Source organism: Physcomitrium patens, chromosome 11 (assembly GCF_059467195.1).
Source record: "Physcomitrium patens ecotype Gransden chromosome 11, ASM5946719v1, whole genome shotgun sequence".
NCBI classification, from domain to species: domain Eukaryota; kingdom Viridiplantae; phylum Streptophyta; class Bryopsida; order Funariales; family Funariaceae; genus Physcomitrium; species Physcomitrium patens.
In genome coordinates this window covers 14,934,199-14,955,045 of record NC_143420.1, presented here as the reverse complement: position 1 = coordinate 14,955,045, position 20,847 = coordinate 14,934,199, and the positions used below count along the sequence as shown (strand labels likewise).

Sequence of the window (20,847 nt, the reverse complement as noted above, 5' to 3'; positions counted from 1 at the left end):
GTATCCTCAACCAATGATGATAGGTGAGTATATTTAGTAAATATTTGCATCGATTTAACGATTCCCTATATCTACATTTGTATAAAGATATATTTATAAATATATATATATGTGTGTGTACATCTGTCCATACATTCATACAATGCGTGCATATAATTAGTATTTCCACCATGCACAAGCAAAATAATGTAATTTGTTGTGCTACGTACACATTGCTTTTCAAAGGAAGTACATTTACTACACTCAATCTTCACCTTTCTTCTGCTTCATTTATTTCCAATCTTAATTCTTCCTACTATTTTAGGAGTCACAAGCATGATCTCAGGAGGGGATTTGAACACATGCCGACAAACCTACAAGAAGCAGGTAAAAATCCATGATGAAGCAACCCAAAATAAACGGACTCTCTGTACAACATCCAACTTCGCACCTGCTCGGAATGAAAGATAAACATCGATCTAACACACTAAGAAGCAACCCGAGAATGGAAAGCATAATAGCTCTCCCGACTCTGTTCCTGACACGGAACCCTAATCCCGGGTACAGCAAGCTATATCCTAGTTGTATTTATAGACACACACACACACAAGCACTCTCTCCCTCTTTCCCTCCCTCAGAAACCCTATTCTCCATTTTATTGTCCAGCGAAAAAGGAGCAGGCTTTGCAGCCATACGCATTCATTTCATGAATAGGACTACTATTTTTGTAAAAAGGAGTCATCCAGAGCTCATAACGAGGGTTTGGAGCATTCGCGCGGTAGAAAAAATGGGGTGCAATGCGGTGTTCGAGATAAAAGGGGGTGATGAAGAAGAAGAAATGCGAGGAGGACAAGGAAGAGGAGGGGAAGGGTGCGACACCCGAATCGAGAGGGCACCCACCTCACCCATGAATTCCGTTTCTCCGACTCTGACTCATTTCCTGTGACGAGTTTCATGCCACGAAAAGGAGGGTGCCATTCCCGCCCCGCCCGCAGAATCTGCCGCAATCACTCTCTTTCCTGTTGGGTCCCCCCTGCCATTTGCTTTCCTTTTTGAGGATAAGCATGCAGCGCTTTAGGTTCTGTTGAATATAGCCATGGCCAAGGTCTGGAGAGAGGGGATATGGACCACATCTGACAGAATATGCAATGACGCCGTCACCAACAGGGAAGATCTGGCGCGGAGACCTGTCGACTTGTTCCTTCCGACCATTGCAAGCTCCGAGGGTGTGGCCTGTGTCGAGCTATAATGCGAGTGACGCGGTTTCTTCCTTTGCACTTGTCTTGCGATGGACGCTTTGCTTAGATTGGACTTGAATGGTATATGAAGACAAGGTTGAATCATGGACAATTTGAAAAGGTGAGAAAGTATCCAGTTCTTCAGATACATTTGTGAAGAGACAGCAGAAAGCGGGCGATACGGGACAAAGTTATGGAGCAGTGTATCGGCCAGGTGGGTTAGATTGAAACTTGGGCAACAGCTTCACCATTGCAAGAGACAGATGGGATTGGGATGGAGCAGGGGTGGAAAAGAAAAGAAAATATTATATGTTCAACTTTTTATTTCATACATGCACATCACAAAAGAACAAGCTGGCACATCGGCGAGCTTGACCCTAACCCTCATTTATACGGATGTGAAAAAGAAAGAAAGAAATAAGAAGAAAAAAAATAATAACAGCTAAGGTAGCCATCCAAACCCTCCAAAAGGTCGTCTTTAGTATGTGTAACTACAGCAGTGCCAACCACTCTGTTCTGAAACAAAAACCAACCGTGATGGGCAATGGCTTTTGCAAAAAATGACCATGACCATGATAGGCCTCATCAAACTATTACGTAATGGCTTATCACGAAAAAAGGATCGGGGTTCTCAGAACAGAATATTGGGCACAGCTGAAGAAGACCCATATGAGGGAAATAACCTGCTGGTGTTGACTATTCAAAGCAGATGTGGGGTCGATTTCTCTTCAAAAAGCAGCTGTGTCGCGACTAGCGGACAAAAGGGGAAACTTAAAAACCTAGGTGTACACCCAGGTAGCCGCATTCTCTTCAATGCTGACAAGCACAGAAACCAGAGAAAATCTGAATAAAAAACACCAGAACTGTGCCGAAAATTTTGGATGGGTTGAAGATGTGGATTGGCTACAATGGCCATGTCTAACTTCCACCTGAAGGGATAAAGGGAGCTCGCTGATTGCTCTGCTGTTAAGTGAAACTCTTAAAAACAATCTTGACAGGAGACGTAGACAGCTATCGTTTGGAAATTTTGTCGTGCACGCGAACTCCATGCTTATGTTAAGGTCCTTACTCGAACATGCTCTGTCAGTCCTCCAGTGTATAATACAAGTCTTGCAAAGTTCTAACGATCTCGTCGGTGTTGATATCACACCCATCAGTCATCTGCGAATCGACATTTCATTACACTTGCCGTCGTCATTCTCAGAGCAAGAGAGGCTCCAGAGACATGCGGAGAAAAAAAAATGACTAAGCCACCTATTCAAAAGGTGTCAGTGAAACTATTTGGTGGAATACCTCATTCCCAAAAAGAAGTTGAACTTACATGAGCACAGCAAGTGAGATCCACCGTCGTTGCAGAAAACGAGAGAATATTGGCATTCAAAATGACCAGCTTCATTTTCTCGAGTTCGGCAAGAGACTTTACTAATAAACTCTTCCTCTTCTCGCAATGCATCCGAATGAGCACATTCTTGTCGATCTTCCTAGCCTCAATCTCGGGTTGAGAGCCATCATCTTCATCAACAACTTCTTCGCCTAGCTGCTGCTTCACAGCAGGAGCCAGCTTGGAGCAACCCTGTGAGTTAGAGGACGAAGGTGGTACAGGCGGCATATTCTTAACCGATAGTGACCGCATTCTTTTCTTCGGGAGCCTTTCCTCCAATGCTTTCAGCTTCTCTTCCAGTGTCTTCACATATTTAATTGCATCTCCCAACACGGACGCTTTATCCATCTGTCACACATCAACCACATGAGTTACGGAGATTAATGAAATAGCAACGAAGAGAGCCACTACTCAAGCTTATAAACGGTCACCATTATGGACATGTGAGACGTGTGTAAAACTAGCTTTATTCAGAGGTACAGGACTAACCTTCTTCAAGCCAGGGACAATAGCAGAAAGAGCAATGAAGCGTTGGCTCAGCTTCTCGCGCCGCTTTCGTTCCGCCATTATGTGGTCTTGTGTATGACCTGTGCTCTTGACTGGCGGAGGTGGTTGGGGTGGCATGGTAAGCCTTGAACCACTCACATTTGAGGCAAAGAATCCTGACGATTTTTGCTTGCCCTGTTGGACATACTCTATGGAGGATAGAGGACTTGAACCTCGAAGACTCTCCACGGAGACAGCATCAGGTTTGCAACCATTTGTACCAACAGATACAGGTGAGCTTCCGCAGTCCACTTGACTACCTGGCGTTCTGGGATGCACTGCAGAATCCTCTTGCAGGTGTTGAACAGACATCGCATAGGCGTCAAGATGCTGAGGAATCATCTGGTGCACCTGCTGATGCGGGTTTTGCGCCAATGGTTGCTGGGATCCGAATGAAATCCCGCCGAGGCCCGAGGATAGGCCCATGGACATACTCCAATTGGGGCTGGCTTGGTAGTGGAAGTCATTGAGAGTGGGCATCGAAGAGTTTGATTTCAACATCTTCTGAGGACGCTCTTGATGATACAATCCATCAAGATCTGCGAACGACTGCCGCTCCTTTTGCTGCTTAAAGCTCTCCAAACATGCGGCATAGTTGTTGCCACTCCCGCTTACACTAGACAATCCACCACCGTATGCTTCGGCGTTGCTTTGGTGAAACAACGGGTCGAACTGCCTCACGTCCTCCATACCCTAGTCAAAATGGCAACGAACCATAGGTCAGAACAACCGACGGGGGAGTCACACGTGTTAATCAGCAAAGATTCCACCGAAAACGGATTCAGATAAAAGGGGCACCCAAGACTGCAACTATAAAGACCATTAGTAGAAGTGAAACAGCTCTCTTACCAATTCTGTAACCCACTGCATGGCAGCTTCTCGTTGTGATTCGCCACTTCGGTCGAAAGAGCTAGTGGTTCGCGCTGCAGTATGGAGAAAACTCCCAGAGCAAGCTAACCACTATCCTCCACTAACGCTTCCGCAAAACCAGATCAAACTTGGTAAACCACTCACAAGTCAAAATCCACACCCACTCACGTAACCACCTGAAGAGAACCCATCTCCAACTCGGTCAAAGCACGTGAGGGAATCTTGACATACATTCTACAAGAAGTAGCTACAACCAGGCCATACGATACGAAGCTCTAGAGGAGGTGAAGGAGAAGTAAAACATTTGAAACAGCGGAAGGGGCAACCCGTGAGACAGGGCAAAAGGAATTCGAGGATGAGCGCGCGGAAAACGGATCCAGGAGCCAACAAAGAATGAAACCCAATATACTAAACCGTGAAAAACTTGAAGAAACGCAGGAGAAACAAAACAGAGACAAACGATCAAACGAAAGGGCGTGCGAGAGGAGCTCGAAGTTAAGGTGCGGACATACCTTACCTTGAGGGGTTGGGGTGAAGGACGAGAAAGGGTCTGGAGCTCCGCAGAGCACTGAGGGTGAGGAAGAAGAAGACGAATGGCAGCTTTGACGGACAAGAAGCCGAGCCTGGTATTCTGGGTGGGGTGCACCGAGGACGGAGGAAGTCCGGCAGGGTCAGGTGAGGGAGAGAGAAGCGGCGGAGATGAAGGGGGATTCCGTCACACACGACGACGCAGAGGACCTCTTCCCCCTCTTGACGGACGCTCTCTGTTAGTTACAGTGTTTCTCATCGACCACAATGAACAACAAAGCCTTTTCGTGGCCAGAGGACGGATCCCTCCCACCCTTCCCCTGTTTCGTATCTTGCACATGCAGTTTTCCACTTTCTCCGCATTGCTTCATCACTTGTCATTGACTCTGCGACTGCGTGCCTTACTGTTTCGGTCGCCCACTGCGAACTTTCTCTAGCAAACTTCCGCTGTGGGTGGAGAATTGGGCCGATTGCCTTCTCTTCCTCCCCCTTTTTTCTTTTAATCTACTACTTCATTTTTTTAAAAGGTTTTTGGATCGATGGAGGTTTAGAGATGTTTGTTTGGGAGGTTGAGTGGCATGAATGAGCTTTTGACGTGGTGAATTGAAACAATTTGCACTCCATTCTGTCTGAATTCGTCAATCTGTGGTTGTGCTAAGCTGCTGTATTGCTTGTATTGGCTGCTTGTCCCAATTATCTTTGGTGTGAAGAATTTATGCTACATTGTGTGTGCATGCTGTGATTTGGTATTTGTTTCAGTTGCTTTTGAATCTTTCGCGTCGTTGTGGAGATGTGAACTGGTGATTGCAAAGGAGGGTTCACTGTGTCGATTTCTGCGTTCGTCTTCTTTCTCCAACAGACCAGGAACATTGTGATAAGATATGGCGAAAAGCATGTGTTGGAAGATCTTGACGTGAGATACATGAGTGTGCTTTGAATTTCACCAGACACATCCTTTCGATGTTGCCGGTTTTGATCATATATATGTAGAAATATTCGGTTTCTTTGTGTGGGAGGGGTTTTTCTAATGCCGACTGGATTACTCTAGTAGGCATACATAGTGATCAGCACAATTGGTCTGCACAGAGTCACAATTCTGAAACCGCATATTGTACAGAAACGAAGGAGAGATCGGCTTCGTGTGTAGGGTTTGCTTAATTTTGTTTCAGGCATGAATGATGATGATGATGATGATGATGATTCCACCCTGTTGTTGCTGATTAGAAATAATTAGCAACTATCATCTTCATCACCGATTCGCATGTCACTAGGATCCAATGTTGAGACAGAAGAGGATGTAAATGTCAAGCTTCGCAAACTGAAAATCATCGACCCTAACTAGAATTTATCGAATGCCATGGGCGATCGGACACCAGTAGCGAATTTTCCAAGGTTTATGCGATCGCAAAGTATGAGCGCCCTCACCAAATCGAGCCGGAGTTTAGGATTGACACGGGAACCACCGTGGCTTCATGTGAGGCGGGAGCCGTTTGAATATGGCACTTTGCCAATTCCCAGCCTTATGCATAGTGATGTATTGGCCAGTTTAATGACGCTTCGTGGAAAGTTACTTTCGCAAGCTCCCCCTTCTTTGACTTCGTGTACATCTTCATGGTCGCTAAGTAACACCACCAACCTCGTATGTGCTCCATCGACACCATCAGTATCTGAGATCACAAGACGGGTATCCATTACAGGCATAGCTGCAGCTTTGGAACTCACGGAGGAATACGCGCAACTGATTTTGGAGACATTGGCCTCTACCTTGAACGACGAGGGGACCATAGTGGATCGTCTAGCCAGTTCTCTTGTGAATGAGATTGAGTCTGTCGGTGCCGATATCGACGATCTGCTCTTGTATCTGTACCTCCAAACCTACCGAAGAGCACCGTCCCGTCCACATCGAGATGCCTCTTCAGTGGCTGACGTATGGCCTTGTACTTCTGCAATTGATGGGATTCTCCCAGCTTCTACTCTTTTGAAGGCAGGCACCTCCATCTGCCACGTAACTTAAAGGCTGTTTTCGACGTATCACGCTCATTGACTTGAAGGGTTTGGTGACACTCACTGTCTTGGTAGATATTGGGTACCTTTGCAGGTCAGATTAGCTGGAGTCTCTCGGCGTCTGATGCCTACCCAAGCAGAAGAGGAGGGTCATCAGTTGAAGTATGTGCGAAAGCACTTGCGATCTCTCTTGACAATTCTTTCTGAAACCAACAAAGAGGGATTGGAGGTAATTACGTGAAGAACTTTGGTCTTGTTCCTGTATGACCATATGTGAGGTTAATTGTTTGTTCTTACATTTGTTGATAAATGATTAAGTGATGGGTATATATCGAGTCTATTCAGATTTAGAACTATACTTGTCCAAAATCTGGCTCGTCATTGAGTAACTGGTCCTGCTGGACCAAGAGTTTGTCTTCTCTCAGGTCATCACACCGGAGCGGTTTGAGCGACTCGGGTTTTTCCTAAGAGCAAAAAATGCTCGCATGGAGTCAGTACCGTTGAGTCAGGCAGCTCCATTATTTGCTGGAGCGGATCCACATGTACCAGTGCTTCCGGTAGCGTTGACGCAAGTATTGGAGTGGGTGCAACATCATCTCTGTGCTGCATCTGAGAGCCAGTGGGATACCATTCTAACGAGGGATGAGAAGTCATTAGCCAAAGTTCGTCGAATGTTCCCACCTGGGAAAATACCGTCCTCGCAAGCAGAAGTCAATATGATGGATGTAATGACTCCTTCAGTTTTAGCTACGTCTAGAGATGTCCAGGCTCCCACTGCACCAGATGATGCTTTGAGCTCGTCCAAAGATTGGCGTCCTGAGAATTTGACCTTCATTGATGGCGTAATAAGGTCCTCTGTATCGAAAGGAGAAAATGACATTAAGGGCGGTTCAGTAAAGGTTATATTTTTTGTATCTTCGATCCTCTAAATTTGTGCTTATGGTTCTACTTCACGAATGATATGTGTCTTCATATGGAACATTGAACTAGAATGTGAGGTACATTTTGCTCTAGTTACAGTTTTTGTAGTGATTTGGTACCCATGCTTCTTGTGGAAGCCTGAAGCCCTTGCTGGTTACAAAGTCCTTCAGGAGTGCGCAAAATGATGCTACCTCCCCCGAACCTGCTCATTCTGTAGGTCGTTTTTATCATCCGTGTAAGGAGCTCAAATGTAATGCGTCAGCCTATGCTATCGAAAGTGGGTGTTAATATGAACTTTGCTGTTCGTGGGGACAAGGTTTCAAGAGTATTTTCAATTTTGAATCATGAATTCCGCAAGTTGTCACTTACTGTACATTTGTTGACCTCGTGAAACTGCAAATGGCTTCCGTGTCGTCTGTTAAGCGAGAAACTCGTTAATTGGTTCTTGTACATTTCGAATATTGAGTGGTGATATTTTTTGTTAGTACTCCTGTTACATTCATTTAAAATTTGGTTTATTGGATTGAAGTTCCAGTACGCAATTAAAGTCGTAAAACGTAAAAACTCTAGACAAGTTTTTACTAACTCCATGTTTTAGTTGTTTACAGGTTTCATATTGCCAGGATTCTGTGGTGTATGTTCTTGCGCCCCTTAAATATGCCTCTGTGTTTGGATGCTCGGATTCCATTGTTGTACTTGGGGCTGTTGGGAAGGTAAGTTACACAAGTATTTGAAAAGTCTTTGGTTTGAACGTTTTATAAGCTATTAGAAGCTCATTTTACCCCAGTGTCTTTTATACCAATCAGAAGAAGTATGGTTAACATCAGTTCTCCACGAAATGATTTCTCAGGAGCCCATAAGCCACCAATTCGAGATTTTATCACTTGCATGCAGGCTGTCAGAGTGGAGCACTGTGAGAGGGTGCAGATTATTGTTCCAACTGCTCGTATATGCGTTGCAAACTGCCGAGAGAGCATTTTTTACTTGGGTGTAAATCTACGGCCTCTGTTCACCGGTGATAGCCTCAACTTGCAGGTTTGATGGTTATCTAGCTTCTACACAATTGTTGATTTTTTAATCTTTAGATTATTCTTACTTGCAGTTATTGTATTGGTTTCAGCTATCTCTTCTTGGCTTGAGTGGTTGTTGGGTGGAACAGGTGGCTCCTTACAACACCTTTTACCCAAAGCTGGAAGCTCATTTAGCACAAGTTGGTGTAGACGCGAGAATTAATAAATGGGATTGCGTATTAACATTGGGACTGGCAAATCTACATGATGCATTCAAACGTTCTGCTCATGCTGCAACATCCCAAATTGTGGGTGCATCACTTCTTCCAACTGACAAATTTGCGATGTTCACGGTAAATACTTGAAACTTCATGACACTTTCACAGTCACTTGTACATGCCTGGCAATATAATCTAGTTATGAAACTTACTCTGGCCCTTTTTTGGTTCTTGAACAATCGCAGATTCCTAGCTGGAGCATACCTGATTCAGACTCGATGCATCACACCAGTGCAAACCCATTCATTCTACCTCAGTTATACATTGCAGCAGTAGAACAAAGGGTGAGTCGGTGTTTCATCCTCCTGATCACGTCGCTTCTGCAACATTTTTCTTTCACAGATCGTTTCATTCCATAATTAGAATGCATGCTCCTCCTGAAACATTGCCTTCATAAGCACTTGTTCAGTAACTAATTCTTCATAATCAGCTGATGGTGCAAAAGTTCATGCCATATGACTTTTTTGACCACGCTAAAACTTTTGTAACAGTCAAGAGCCGCTGAAACATTGAAACTAAATATAAAAAATGCTGCCCTGGAAGTTGACAAGGAACGCGAGCTGGTGGCTGCTATCCATTCCCACTTCCGGGACTGGCTTTATGGTACATTGCGTACACTTTTTGCATATCTCCTTGTGCTGCATTGGAAATAGCTGCTGTCTCTTATCGTTTCACCATTGTGCTTGTTTGCAGCATCTGGCAGTATTCGGCAGCTCTACAACTCACCGACACAAGAGTAAAGCTTTCATTTTATCCAGTATGTGCTGAATTGGACTAACTCCAGTTGCTTTCTTTCCAACTGCTGTGGCCTAAGTGTATTGTGGTTATTTTGGAGTGATGAGATAGTTAAGTTATGATCCAACTGGCTTTCTCATTGAAGGTCAGAAAATTGGAAAAGAGCAACTCAACCTCTTCACTAAAACTGGAGGGATGGGAAGCAATTTGCACGGCTCATAAGCTCTTACTCTTCCTATGTACTTCTAAAAGTTTCTGTGCAATTAAGGCCATATAATCTGATTCTGCAGTGCAACTTAGAGCAGTACGTTTAATCTTACACTTGATTTCAAGTAAGCCATGTAATATCATTATTAGAGCAAGGTTGAGTAGCTCATGTCAAGTCAAATTGTAGGCTAGATTCTGGTTTTTAACCAAGTTTCTTTTTCCAATTGCATAGAAAAAACCATAAAATGTGCCTCTATGCTTATGCTTACTTCTTTTGAAACTTTCATTTGTTAACACTTCCATGTGATTAGATCATCTTTCAATATATTCCATAATTTTAAGAACTATATATATATATATATATATATATACATACTATACTAGTGGAAACTTGTGTAGTTGGCCACAAAAAAGATGGTCAAGAGTAAATATTTGTTAGTTTATTTATTTGTTGGGAGCCTCCAAGCTCCATGCTTAGTGATCTTGCAATGCTACTCTTGGTAATTTGCACCAACATCATTAAGATTGTGATTCCAAAAATTGAGTTCTTGCTTCACTTTTGCTTCATTTTTGAAGAAAACAATGAGATATATAGCCAATTAGAGATGGTTTTAGTTTCATTAGGTTTATCTCTTTGGTTTATCCCTTTGCATTGTTTTATATAAGAAATACTAATGGTAGGTTATTCATCTAAATTTTAATAATGGTTAATTAATAAACTTATAATTTTGAATGTAATAAAACAACCACATATATTTTGTGTTAATTAAAAATACATTCTCGATTAATTTGATGTGCTTTAAAGTAAAGTCTTTCATGTGTATGATTTATTATTTTAAAATAAGTTTTTAAAAATAAAATTTGTTGTGAAGATCAATAATTAAATTCATTTTAAAATATAATCATAAAAGACAAAGTAAAACTTGTTATTTGACATGTTTTGTAATATATACATCTTTAATATAAAATATATAATACTTAAAATTTATTAATTTATAAAATAAATATTAGTGGCTAAATACCACTAAATATAGTTTAGATGTGGTTATTTATATTATATTTGTAAATTTTAAATATCAATAAGCATCTTAAACTATATGCATATTTTTAATTTAATTAAAATATATTATCTTTTAAAAAAACTACTACTGTGTTTTTTTATTCAATTTAATCAATATAATCTATGTGAAAAGAAAAGAAAAAATAAAATTTATTAATTTTCCATTAAAACATATTACAATATAAAACATGATATTAGTAATACTATAATATGGCATCCACACCTTTTGTTAATATTACTTAAAAAAATGTATATATATATATATATATATATATAGATATATAATAAAAAATTAAGCTTATTAATTTTAAAATTATTTCATATTACAATTAAGTATAATTTTTATATGATTTTAAATATATACATATATATATATTAGAAATATCAACAAAAGCTTTGATTGATATCAAAAAACTAAAACCATGTACAAAGTAGGTGGTGGATTTTAGTGGAAGTAGCAAAAATTATGGTGGCATTAGCAATAACCAAAAAATATTTCTTTAAAAACATGGTCTTAAGTTCAAAATAACTTAGTAAGTGATGCTAAGAATTGAGACATTATTTTCAAGCTATACTTCACAATCCATGAAATAAAAATTGCTTGTATTAAATTAGTTTGAAATCAAATTAAAAGGGTCTTTATATTTGTTGAAAAGTAGTAATCAATACATTGACTAGGATTTTTACTTTTTTGACTCGGTTTTGGTTATAATACCTTATTGTGTACCACATAATTTTGATATATATATATATATATATATATATATTAAATTGATATATGTACACATGATTTTAACACAAAGTAAGATACTATATATACATATCAATTTATGAATGTGATATATTAACTTATTTTTAACACTTCAACTAGTTTTAACACATATCAATAATAAATATAAACATATTTTTATTCTTCTTTAATACAAAAAGATTATGTGTTAAAATTATGTGGTATATAATAAGATATTGTGACCAAAACTTGGTTAATTTAGTAAAAACCCTAGTCAATGTATCAATTCCCTTTAGAAGTTACGACTTGATTTACTCATACCACAACTACAATATATGGTATATCGTATGATTGTAATTTTTATTGAACTTTTAATGAAACATGTAAAAAATCTTGTCATATCTTAAAATGATCGTAATTATTAATTCAAGTTCTCAATGTGTCAAACAACAAGTTGCAGTTATGCTATATTTATTTGGATTTAAATTTAAATCAAGTAATAATAAAAGGTTTGGAATGTATAATTTTTCAACAAAATCTCATGAAAATAAATGTTACAGTTATTACTATTTTGATTTAATAGTACCAAAACAAAACAAAAAATAAAGAAAAAATAAATTAACTGATTTAAACAATTCATTTTGTTTGTGTATTAAACTCATTTCAATTCTGTGTGTTCTTAGTTGGGCGCCAAATATAGAAAAAGCATATATATATATATAGAGAGAGAGAGAGAGAGAGAGAGAGATTGTAAATATGTTTGGATTTTTGACCAATTTTTTTATTTAATTTTTTATATTATTAAGTTTTTATGAAGAACTTGCAACATATATATTTTTAATTTTTTTGTATCAATTCATTTGCAAATGTAGTTGTCAATAGAATTGTTCGGTAATGAAAACTGTCAAAATAGCTACTTTTGACGACTGGCAATACTTCTAAAGCCTCGTTTCACTGGCCACGTATCAAAAGTACAATTTTTTAGACGCATAAAGTAAATGGGTTATTCATGTATGTGTTAATATTTTCTCAATCACTGTTAAACTCTAAAGAGCAAAAAAAATATTTTAAAAAGTATAAAAGTAAAAGTAAAAAAGTTAAGTTGTACTTTTTAGGATCATTAAATCTGATTGAGACAGAAACGAGTAAAAATAACATGAGAAAATTAGATACGAAATAACATGTATAATGTTGTAAAAATAAAAGATAGAATTCCCCAAAAATATTGAGAAGAATTAATGATATCATATTGTTCAAAATAATATAGTTTTCGGCTCCATTTAAAGCTTCAAAACTAACAGTAGAGCTGAAATACTTTATTATTAAACAGTGAAGAAAAATAATTTGATACAGTCATTGATGAGGGAAAGGGTAGGATGTCATTTAAAAGTATCAAGACCCTTTATTTGAAGTTTATTTAACAATAATGTTAGGTTTTTATTGTTACAATTTTTTACTTTCATGAGTGAGCATGCATAGAATTCGGCTTTCCCACAAAAATAATTTAAACATTAATAACATTGCCATATAACCAGTCTTTATATAATTGTAACTAGATTTCAAGCAAGCGAATTCTAACAAGTAGTATTACGTGTTTAAAGCACAATTAAAATACATAATAAGATGAAAACTATAATTTTAGATATGGGAATTGGGTATAACAGCAAAATATTCGATAGAACGTGCATAGTAACTTATGATAGTTTATTTACATGTACATATATATATATATATATACTCATATACATATAGATATATATACGTGTATGTATCTATACATCTTCATAAGCATTGACAAAAAGAAACATCACAAAATACAACGTTCAAGGTCTGGCAATTTCCACACTCTTCTTAAAACCATTGCACACTACATATTATTGTATTCAACCAATTGTATTTTAAGAATATTTGAAAAATTTAGCTTTTGTGATATAACAACAAATCTTCTCTCTGAAAATTCCTAACCTTGAGGTCTGTAGAACAACCAAAACAAGGTTATGAGGACGGAGAAAGAAAAAAGAAAAGAGAAAGAGAAAACCAACACCCATACAAACTTTCTTCTGGTAATACCACAGTGAAGGAAAAGAGTGGTTTCAAGTGCAAATAAGTGAACGGAGCAAACATTGTTGGCTTCTAGGACGTTTATATCCTCTTCTTTGAACTAACATATCTTCCTGGAGATCACTGTTGAGTTAACCAATCATTCAGTGCAATCATAAAATAAATCCATCCGCCATTTGATAACAACAGATTCATCCATCATGTTACAGTAGAATCAAACCTCGACAATGTAAAAGTGATGAATACCTGTTCAATTATGATGCAAAGAAAGTAGGCACACGCAGCCCCAATTAATCTGGAGGAAGCTCGATTACAGATTTAGGCATAGACAACAACGAAACATGTACTTTTGTCCAAGCTCAGCATCTAAGTTTTTCCTCTCCTACACATCCGAGCAGTGAAATTCAAGATAAATATACTTGCCAATAGAGTTGTAACCAGTCACAATTAGTTTAACCTACAACCAGCGTAAAGAGTTGCAAAAAGCTATGACTGCTACCAGCCCTCACCAATCCTTATTGGTAAATATCAACAGCAATAGGTATTTTTCCTCAACCTAAAGCTTGTGGATACAAAAAAGGCATATTGTAAAGTGACCAGAGTTTGTATCTAAAGGGGCACCCCTCGCTTCTTCTTACCGAAGGCAGTGCAGGTGCCACATCGTCTGCAAACCTGGGAGGCAGTAATGGGCAAACACTAGGTGTTAGATAACACTTCCAAATCATTTCAGACAAGAAATCGCAATGTAAACAGGTATTGATGCAAGAAGTTACCTTTGCTGCGGAACCAATTGGTTCACCACAACCTATGCAAATTTGCCGTCCACGACCTGCTCCAGTTACATGCTTCTTTGCGGACGATGCAGCAACATTATTCATCATGGTAAACTCAAATTTTGATGAGCTAGAGTGGACTGAATCTCCTGAGAACTCCGAGGGCTTGACTCCTCTTGCATCCCAGCTCTCCACAAAGTTTGGTTGCTCTACATATCCAAGGGATGTCTGAGTTCGCTGAGCTTCATGTCGTACATGACCAGCCACCTCAAGCTCATTATCTGCCTCAGCCTTGCTAGAAGATTCTGAGAGAGTATCCTCGTGGCTGCTAGTGGCATCATTACTGACATGATCTGAAACTAGATCTCCAACATAAAGAGAAGAAAGCCGCTGCTGATGTAGATAAGCAGATAGGGGTAGATGTGCATCCTGAAGCAAGCGTACCATACTTACGCGCTCCTCATGATCGGGTTGAATATTCAAGTCAATGGCTCCCTTAACAGGTCCATCCTCAGAAACCCCATCTCTGGAACAAACTGGTGGTGTAGGAAGGTCATCATCGACATCGTTTGCCGCGTCTACTGTTCCAGCTCTACCAATATCAGCAATTTCGGAAGCATCTTCTTCCTGCCATTCTCGCTTATTACGGAACGCTTCAAACTCTCGCTCACATTGCCGCTTCTTACGGCGTTGCATAAGCGTCCTGAAGCGACGCTTCACTGTCACACAAACATTGCAGATACAGGACGCTTTGTGTTTAGGCCCCTTGCCGCTTGGGGGCTGAATACATACAATACAGGTACATCCTGGGCGATGCCTTGGGTGCTTGGTGGTTCGCACAGGACTCAGAGATGTTGATGCTGCCTGGGCCAAAGTGTCCAAGCCTGCCGCAGCTGATGTGGTAGAGACATTTTCCTCCCTGCTAGTAGGGGTTACCTTAGGTGCATATTCCTGCTTCCCACCCTCTGCATCATGTCAGACACCCCACCACCCAGGCTCTGTCACCCTCAATCCATAGCCTAACCTTGCACCCCAGAACACAAAAAGCATCACGTTCCTCATCCAGGGCCAACTGAAATGTTCCCGAAGATATGGGACTTGCCTGAAGTGGGTCCAGGACCCAGTAGCACTTCTAATTTGTCACTGCTCACTTCTTGAGCAGCACTGCACTGAGCTCTGGAGAAAGAACGAAGTAAAGGTCACAAGATATAGTGATACTACGTCCACACGATTACAAAAAACCAATAGTTTCACGTTATTAGTTAATGAAAACTTAAAACTTTCGTACAGCTGACCACTGCAATCAAGTGAGTTCCGAAGTCCCAAAATCACCTTGTTTGATCCCAACTATTCTGTGAGCACGACCACCGTGCAGGTACAAAAGCATCAACAGGTACACGACGCCATGTCCCGCAGTCATCACATTGAGCCCACTGTTCCTGAGCCCTGCACAAAAACCCCGGATTGTTAATTCAGGATTAATCTAGCTTGGGGCTCGAATTCAACCAATATGGACTTTTCATTCTAGACGCTCAACTCCAGTGTTTAGCATACTAGAAGGTAGAGGATACCAACTTTGTTACATGAATTTAACTGTGCAAGAAATGAAGACGACATAATTTACCCGGAGGGCGCTTTGGTTATAAACGTTCGTTTCGCAAGAACCGGTGGTTCCTGGCAAAGCAACATTACTGTCAGAAACAGTACACAAGTTATATTATTGAAGCCATGTTAATGAATTGAACGAAAACAAAACTACACCAAAACATGTTCTAATTGGTAGTAAAAGAACTTTCAAAGTTCACATGTGTAGAGGGGTAATTACTTAAATGTGCGTGAATATTAACAAAACACACACACACACAAACAGCCGACAACATGAGAGAAATTAAGCGTCTAAACATGATTAGATGGCAGATCATTCGTATGTTGGTACCGAATATTCTTCAAATTCGTGACCGTCAATTGTTATGACGGTAGAAGAAGCAGAGGGAGCAGGACGCAGTAGCTCCTGAGCCTCCTCCCAATTGGACTTGAGAAGCATAGAATCAATACTATCTAGTCGAAGGCGCTTGCTTTTAGAGCCCAATGGCCGCCCACGTTTCCTATCCATCTGCGAGGACCACAATTGACCAATACTAACGCCGCTTTCTTTTGATTTGGGTGCTCCCACGTTTGAGGCCCATCCATCTGCTGTTTGAATGACCGCGCTGCTTGGGTTTGATAAGCCATTACTAGCGTTGGGACCAACCCGAGTGGCACCAGCATCCTGAAATAAATGAAACATGGCGTGCGTATTCAAGATCTCATCTGGATCATCTAAAAACAAAAGCAATATCGCAGCCGCCGATTTAAAGGAGATTTATTGCTCCATTTCGAAAATACAACCTCAGCTCACCTCACTTTAGGAAGTACTAGGAACAAGCTTTAAAATGCTAAGCTGTTAGTATTGCCGGGTTTTCGAATAGCATATGTGCTCATACACATATCGACAGCACTTCAGAGTGTTCCTAAATCCGATATCAGCAATACTCACACTCGTATCCTCAACGAATCTGAAGCCGCTGAATTTCGTCCATCTATTCACAACCAATACCGATATTTCTGTACAATTCTGGAGGACTGCATGAGTTTGCTTAACACAAACCTGGGAGGAGAGAGAGGTTGGAGCCTTGCGATAACCCATCACCAGCTTCCCATCGGCTTCAAGCCTACTGAATGTTACTGGAACAACTCAAATATTTCAGGATTCAGAACTTTAATTCAAGATTGCAAGCCAAAAATAAGTTGAAGTAAGGGTTGTACTCAGAAATCCCTTTTACTAATAGAAGGCAAGTAAAAATAAAATAAAAAAGATAAAAAAGAGAAGAAAAATTGACATGTCAACACCTGTATCCCCTGCATGAAGCTTCATCGATTGAATGCATGGGGTGACACCTTCAAGCACATACATTCGGCTGTTATTGTTGGGCCAGAAGCGAAACTGGAACACCCAATCCCTCCCAGTGACATCCTGAATCCTCAAGGGTAATCCCTCTGGCTGGTGGATGGGTGGAAAGTACGCCTGCAAGTATACCTCCAGCTCTTCAGCTAGTCCTTACAGACACGTAATCCGTATGGTACTTTCAAACAACTACTCAAACCCTATCATTTCAAAATGATCCGCTCTGCATTCTGAGCGTCCAAAAATTTAGGTACTTCAAATAGGGTAACATCTGGAAGCAAGCGGACATTGAAAGGGACCATGCCTTCGAATACAAACATGTCTTCTTCATTCTTCTTCACAAAGTTACCAGAACAAAGCACACATTCACTCATACTCACACTCACACTCACACTAACACACTTCCACATGCATACCTCGGCGCATGCTTTTGGAAGCACCAAACGACCAATCCGACCGGCATCACTGGCACTCAGCATTTTCTCGAACAGAGGAGTGATGGTAGTTTGTGTGCTGTAATGCATTGTCAAGTGAAAACTGAAGATTAGATTGTAATGATACTCGAAACTCACTGAATCCCGTAACCCCTATTTACACAAATTTGAATAAACAAACTTAGAAAGGATACTCTCCAGAATTGATCTGCTTCAGCTCCTGGTCTGTTATTCGAGGCCAATAACGAGGTAGCAACTGGTTGCGACCCCTTCCCTCTCCAGGTGGCCGCGCTACACGGAGTGATCCCTGAAGATCATAGCGAAAACGGCTGTTGAGTCGCTGGTTATTATGATTACAATACCGTAAGAATATGCTGAATTCATCAGGGGCAACGAAGTTTCTTAATTGCACTAATACGTTTTCCAAATCTACCGCCGGAATCCACATACTTCCGGGTTAAAAGCCAATTAAATGTTATTGAATGCCACAACATAATATAAAAAATAAACCATAAAAACATAAAAAAGACACAAATAATAAATAACCTGTCCTGCTGACTGTGAGCTACCAGCAGCAGCACCACCACCTACTGCTCCTCCAGCCTTCGTTCGATCTAGACTGACATTTTTGTCACTTTCAGTACCCTCCCCACCGCAGTCCATCACCTCCAACGTTATTTGCTCTCGTGATGCTGAGTCTACACCATCCTTGCTCTTAACTGATATATCAGTTTCCGGAGTACTCCAAGGTCGAGCCAGTCCAGTAGGAGGGCTCAAAGATGTCCTTGCAGCAGATGAGGGCGGCCATGCTCCCCCGTCCACTTGACATACAGCCAATGCAGCTCCATATCCCTCGCACCAGCCTCTAACAGCTGGATCGACCACTTTACCGCTCTCCAAAGGTACCGCTGGAGAGAGTAGCTGTTGTCCATGTTTACCAACCTGCAAAATGCAATGTAAAACAAGAATTAAAAACTATTTCGTCAGAAAAGAGCATGTACAATACTGATTGAACACAAATTAATCATGAACCCCCAATATCCTTAAATATCTTCTTTATAAAGCCATTCATCATTATTCCGGCACACGTCGATACCATCATCTATCTGTGACCACTACGTATAGAGGTCCTGAATTTACTGCCTTGAAGGTTTCCTGCGCCCCAACATGATTCTTACAAAATTGACTCAAGAAAATGAAAATTCTCCAGCATGCGAAGCACCTGTTGCAAAAAATTATAGTGCACAAAAAAACCTCTCTCGCACCCAATATCCAGCGGTGTATCTCTCTTTTCAAGTCATTCTCGACCCTTAACACTCCTTTTTGGGCTCCCCCACTCCCTCAAATTCCAAGAAAACGCCTTTAAACAGGCTTCGCACAAACCCTATATGCATCATTATAGCCCGCACGTACCAAGGAGATAGAACCAGCCGAATCATGGGCTGTGGCACACCGAATGCACTCTACTCCACCTTTATCAAGTAGTACTATTCCGTTGGCAGATGCAACACAACCACAGTGCACACGCTGCAAGCAATATCATATTACAAAACGTAAATTTTCTGTAGCACTTTACGTACCAAAACTTCTGATAGCCAGCAATTCTTCCTGAGTTCTAACAACATAAATCAGGCGTTATTATTAAGAAGTGAACTATGTATTACTGCAGGTAAAAACAAGAACTTTTCCAGATGATTGATAAGCATTTTCAGGCGCAAAGTAGTGGAAATAAAAGCAATTTTATTTGCTTTTCTAGTGAATCATACCGTCTAATAGGCTGGAAAGCGCGTGAAAGCATAAATGTCATACCTTTTTACAGAAATTACATGTCCTCCATCCAGCATCGTCGCTATGGTACGTCTCACAAAAGGAAGATTGTTGATAAGCTAGTCTGACCGCAGCAGATGATCACAAGCAAAGTCCACCTTAGAGAAGCAGAAGATAGAAGAAAAAAAACAAAAAAACAAAAAACCAAAAAACCAAAAAAAAAAACCGTTGAGTATGTGCATGTCGAGTGCCGAAGTCCGACGATGGGAAGTTAAGAGATTGGAAATGCTGAATATGATCTCGGCAATATGCGAAAAACGGCGATTCCGTCTAGAAAGAATTAGGACGAGTAAGTTAGACAGTTTAAGATTGGAAAGACATTCACGAACTAACCCGCAGTAATCGCAGAGCTCGGCAGTGCGCCCGTTGCGCGCAATCCAGCCAGGGCGCCAGGTGGTGGAGCTGCTGGTGCCGCACTTGGAGTTCCAGCAAACCTTTCGACACTCGATCTTGTTGTCCATCGCCATGCCGAACAGGCACGAGCGAGGAGGGGAGAGTGAAACGCAAACCCAAGAGTAGCAATCAGAAGAAAGGACGTGAGATGGGAGGGGGGGGCCTCGTGGCGGATGTGGTCTGAAACGAGAGAGACCTAAATGTGGGACTTGGCATTCCACGCAGCAGTGGGACTGGCGAGAATCTTACGGAGGATGCTTCCAGCCCATCCATACCCGGGACGCCGTGAGGGCGGGTACCATCCTCACTGCGTCTTCACACTTCTAACGCATGTGGCAAGTTTGTGTATCTGGCCATGTGCTGTCATTTCTCCGCTCCTGGCGCAGTCAACTATGAAATCTCGTAGCGATTTGTGTATGAATCGTAGGCCTAGGGACCTTTCCTCACTGTACTCAGTTTCCAACTGGGTGTTGAAATTGCGTAGATGCGGTTAGACAACGGCGTCAGCCATGATTCCGAGGTTCTATTGTCTGACACTGGATTCTACCTTTTGCGCAGGCTCAGTTAGTGTCCCGTTGCATGTGTTATGGATTTTTTGGGCCTGTTTCACGGACCCTACATTATTATCTTTCCACGGTGGTGTAGGGGAACATGAACATCACGTGCTTACTTTTGGTCTAGGCCTTTTGGGGGAAAAGTAATTTCTCATCTCTGCTCGGGTCGTCGTAACAAGTGGACTTGCTTGGTCTTAACATCGTCGCATGCAAGGTTAATAGGAGGACATGGGCTTTACTTTTTTTATGTTGATGATTGATTCGAACAAGTTTCCTTAGATTCTTGTCAAGCAACCCAACCTGCCTACGAATAAGAACGTGTACCTGGATAGCTAGACTGGAAGGTAGCATGTAGCAGCGCTTCAGCTTGGAGT

At 40.9% G+C, this 20,847-nt stretch overlaps 3 protein-coding genes across 10 annotated transcripts; 1 reads left to right on the top strand and 2 right to left on the bottom strand.

Annotated features, from left to right (window-relative positions):
• Positions 1–1,503: 1,503 nt before the first annotated feature.
• On the bottom strand, positions 1,504–4,711 carry LOC112288592 (uncharacterized). Of its 2 annotated transcripts, none has more exons than XM_024532915.3 (5): positions 4,527–4,711; positions 3,994–4,190; positions 3,088–3,837; positions 2,539–2,946; positions 1,504–2,378 (listed from the first exon to the last, which is right to left on the bottom strand). In XM_024532915.3, exons 2-5 carry the CDS (start codon positions 4,012–4,014, stop codon positions 2,301–2,303), a joined length of 1,257 nt encoding a protein of 418 aa, XP_024388683.1. In that variant the 5' UTR covers positions 4,015–4,190; positions 4,527–4,711; the 3' UTR covers positions 1,504–2,300. The 2 variants fall into 2 exon arrangements, with proteins under 2 accessions (XP_024388683.1, XP_024388682.1); XM_024532914.3 differs by having other exon boundaries at positions 4,532–4,671.
• Positions 4,712–4,826: 115 nt separating this feature from the next.
• LOC112288591 (uncharacterized) lies at positions 4,827–10,041 on the top strand. Of its 4 annotated transcripts, none has more exons than XM_024532908.2 (10): positions 4,827–6,526; positions 6,641–6,775; positions 6,972–7,445; positions 8,076–8,180; positions 8,362–8,502; positions 8,627–8,830; positions 8,941–9,039; positions 9,299–9,358; positions 9,449–9,512; positions 9,636–10,041. In XM_024532908.2, exons 1-10 carry the CDS (start codon positions 5,900–5,902, stop codon positions 9,710–9,712), a joined length of 1,986 nt encoding a protein of 661 aa, XP_024388676.1. In that variant the 5' UTR covers positions 4,827–5,899; the 3' UTR covers positions 9,713–10,041. The 4 variants fall into 4 exon arrangements, with proteins under 4 accessions (XP_024388676.1, XP_024388678.1, XP_024388679.1 ...); XM_024532910.2 differs by having other exon boundaries at positions 9,247–9,358; XM_024532911.2 differs by lacking the exon at positions 9,299–9,358.
• A 3,743-nt stretch (positions 10,042–13,784) lies between these two features.
• Positions 13,785–20,121, bottom strand: LOC112288574 (B3 domain-containing transcription repressor VAL2). 4 transcript variants are annotated; one of them, XR_016505603.1, is made up of 16 exons: positions 19,860–20,121; positions 19,509–19,590; positions 19,113–19,226; positions 18,246–18,641; positions 17,894–18,006; positions 17,682–17,778; positions 17,211–17,385; positions 16,969–17,045; positions 16,258–16,590; positions 15,946–15,995; positions 15,654–15,767; positions 15,424–15,497; positions 14,766–15,286; positions 14,322–14,530; positions 14,187–14,220; positions 13,785–13,930 (listed from the first exon to the last, which is right to left on the bottom strand). XR_016505603.1 is itself a non-coding variant. In XM_024532878.3 (15 exons), the coding sequence occupies exons 1-15, from the start codon at positions 19,991–19,993 to the stop codon at positions 13,908–13,910; spliced, it is 2,781 nt and encodes a 926-aa protein (XP_024388646.1). In that variant the 5' UTR covers positions 19,994–20,121; the 3' UTR covers positions 13,785–13,907. The 4 variants fall into 4 exon arrangements, 2 of the variants coding, with proteins under 2 accessions (XP_024388646.1, XP_024388645.1); XM_024532878.3 differs by having other exon boundaries at positions 14,322–15,286; XR_002971606.3 differs by lacking the exon at positions 13,785–13,930 and having other exon boundaries at positions 13,942–14,220.
• Between the last annotated feature and the right edge of the window lie 726 nt (positions 20,122–20,847).

What these genes read in the sequence shown, in the direction of transcription:
- LOC112288592 (XM_024532915.3), bottom strand. Translation starts at nt 4,014, where the DNA reads ATGCAGTGGGTTACAGAATTG. An exon ending in TTGTCCCTGGCTTGAAGAAG is followed by an intron (nt 2,947 to 3,087) that starts GTTAGTCCTGTA and finishes GATGTGTGACAG; the next exon opens with ATGGATAAAGCGTCCGTGTT. An exon ending in ATCTCACTTGCTGTGCTCAT is followed by an intron (nt 2,379 to 2,538) that starts GTAAGTTCAACT and finishes GTCGATTCGCAG; the next exon opens with ATGACTGATGGGTGTGATAT.
- LOC112288574 (XM_024532877.3), bottom strand. Translation starts at nt 19,993, where the DNA reads ATGGCGATGGACAACAAGATCGAGTGTCGAAAGGTTTGCTGGAACTCC. An exon ending in CATGTAATTTCTGTAAAAAG is followed by an intron (nt 19,227 to 19,508) that starts GTATGACATTTA and finishes TATTGCTTGCAG; the next exon opens with CGTGTGCACTGTGGTTGTGT. An exon ending in CAACCTCTCTCTCCTCCCAG is followed by an intron (nt 16,591 to 16,968) that starts GTTTGTGTTAAG and finishes CATTTATTTCAG; the next exon opens with GATGCTGGTGCCACTCGGGT.
- LOC112288591 (XM_024532908.2), top strand. Translation starts at nt 5,900, where the DNA reads ATGGGCGATCGGACACCAGTAGCGAATTTTCCAAGGTTTATGCGATCG. An exon ending in CCAACAAAGAGGGATTGGAG is followed by an intron (nt 6,776 to 6,971) that starts GTAATTACGTGA and finishes GTCTTCTCTCAG; the next exon opens with GTCATCACACCGGAGCGGTT. An exon ending in GTGATAGCCTCAACTTGCAG is followed by an intron (nt 8,503 to 8,626) that starts GTTTGATGGTTA and finishes TGGGTGGAACAG; the next exon opens with GTGGCTCCTTACAACACCTT.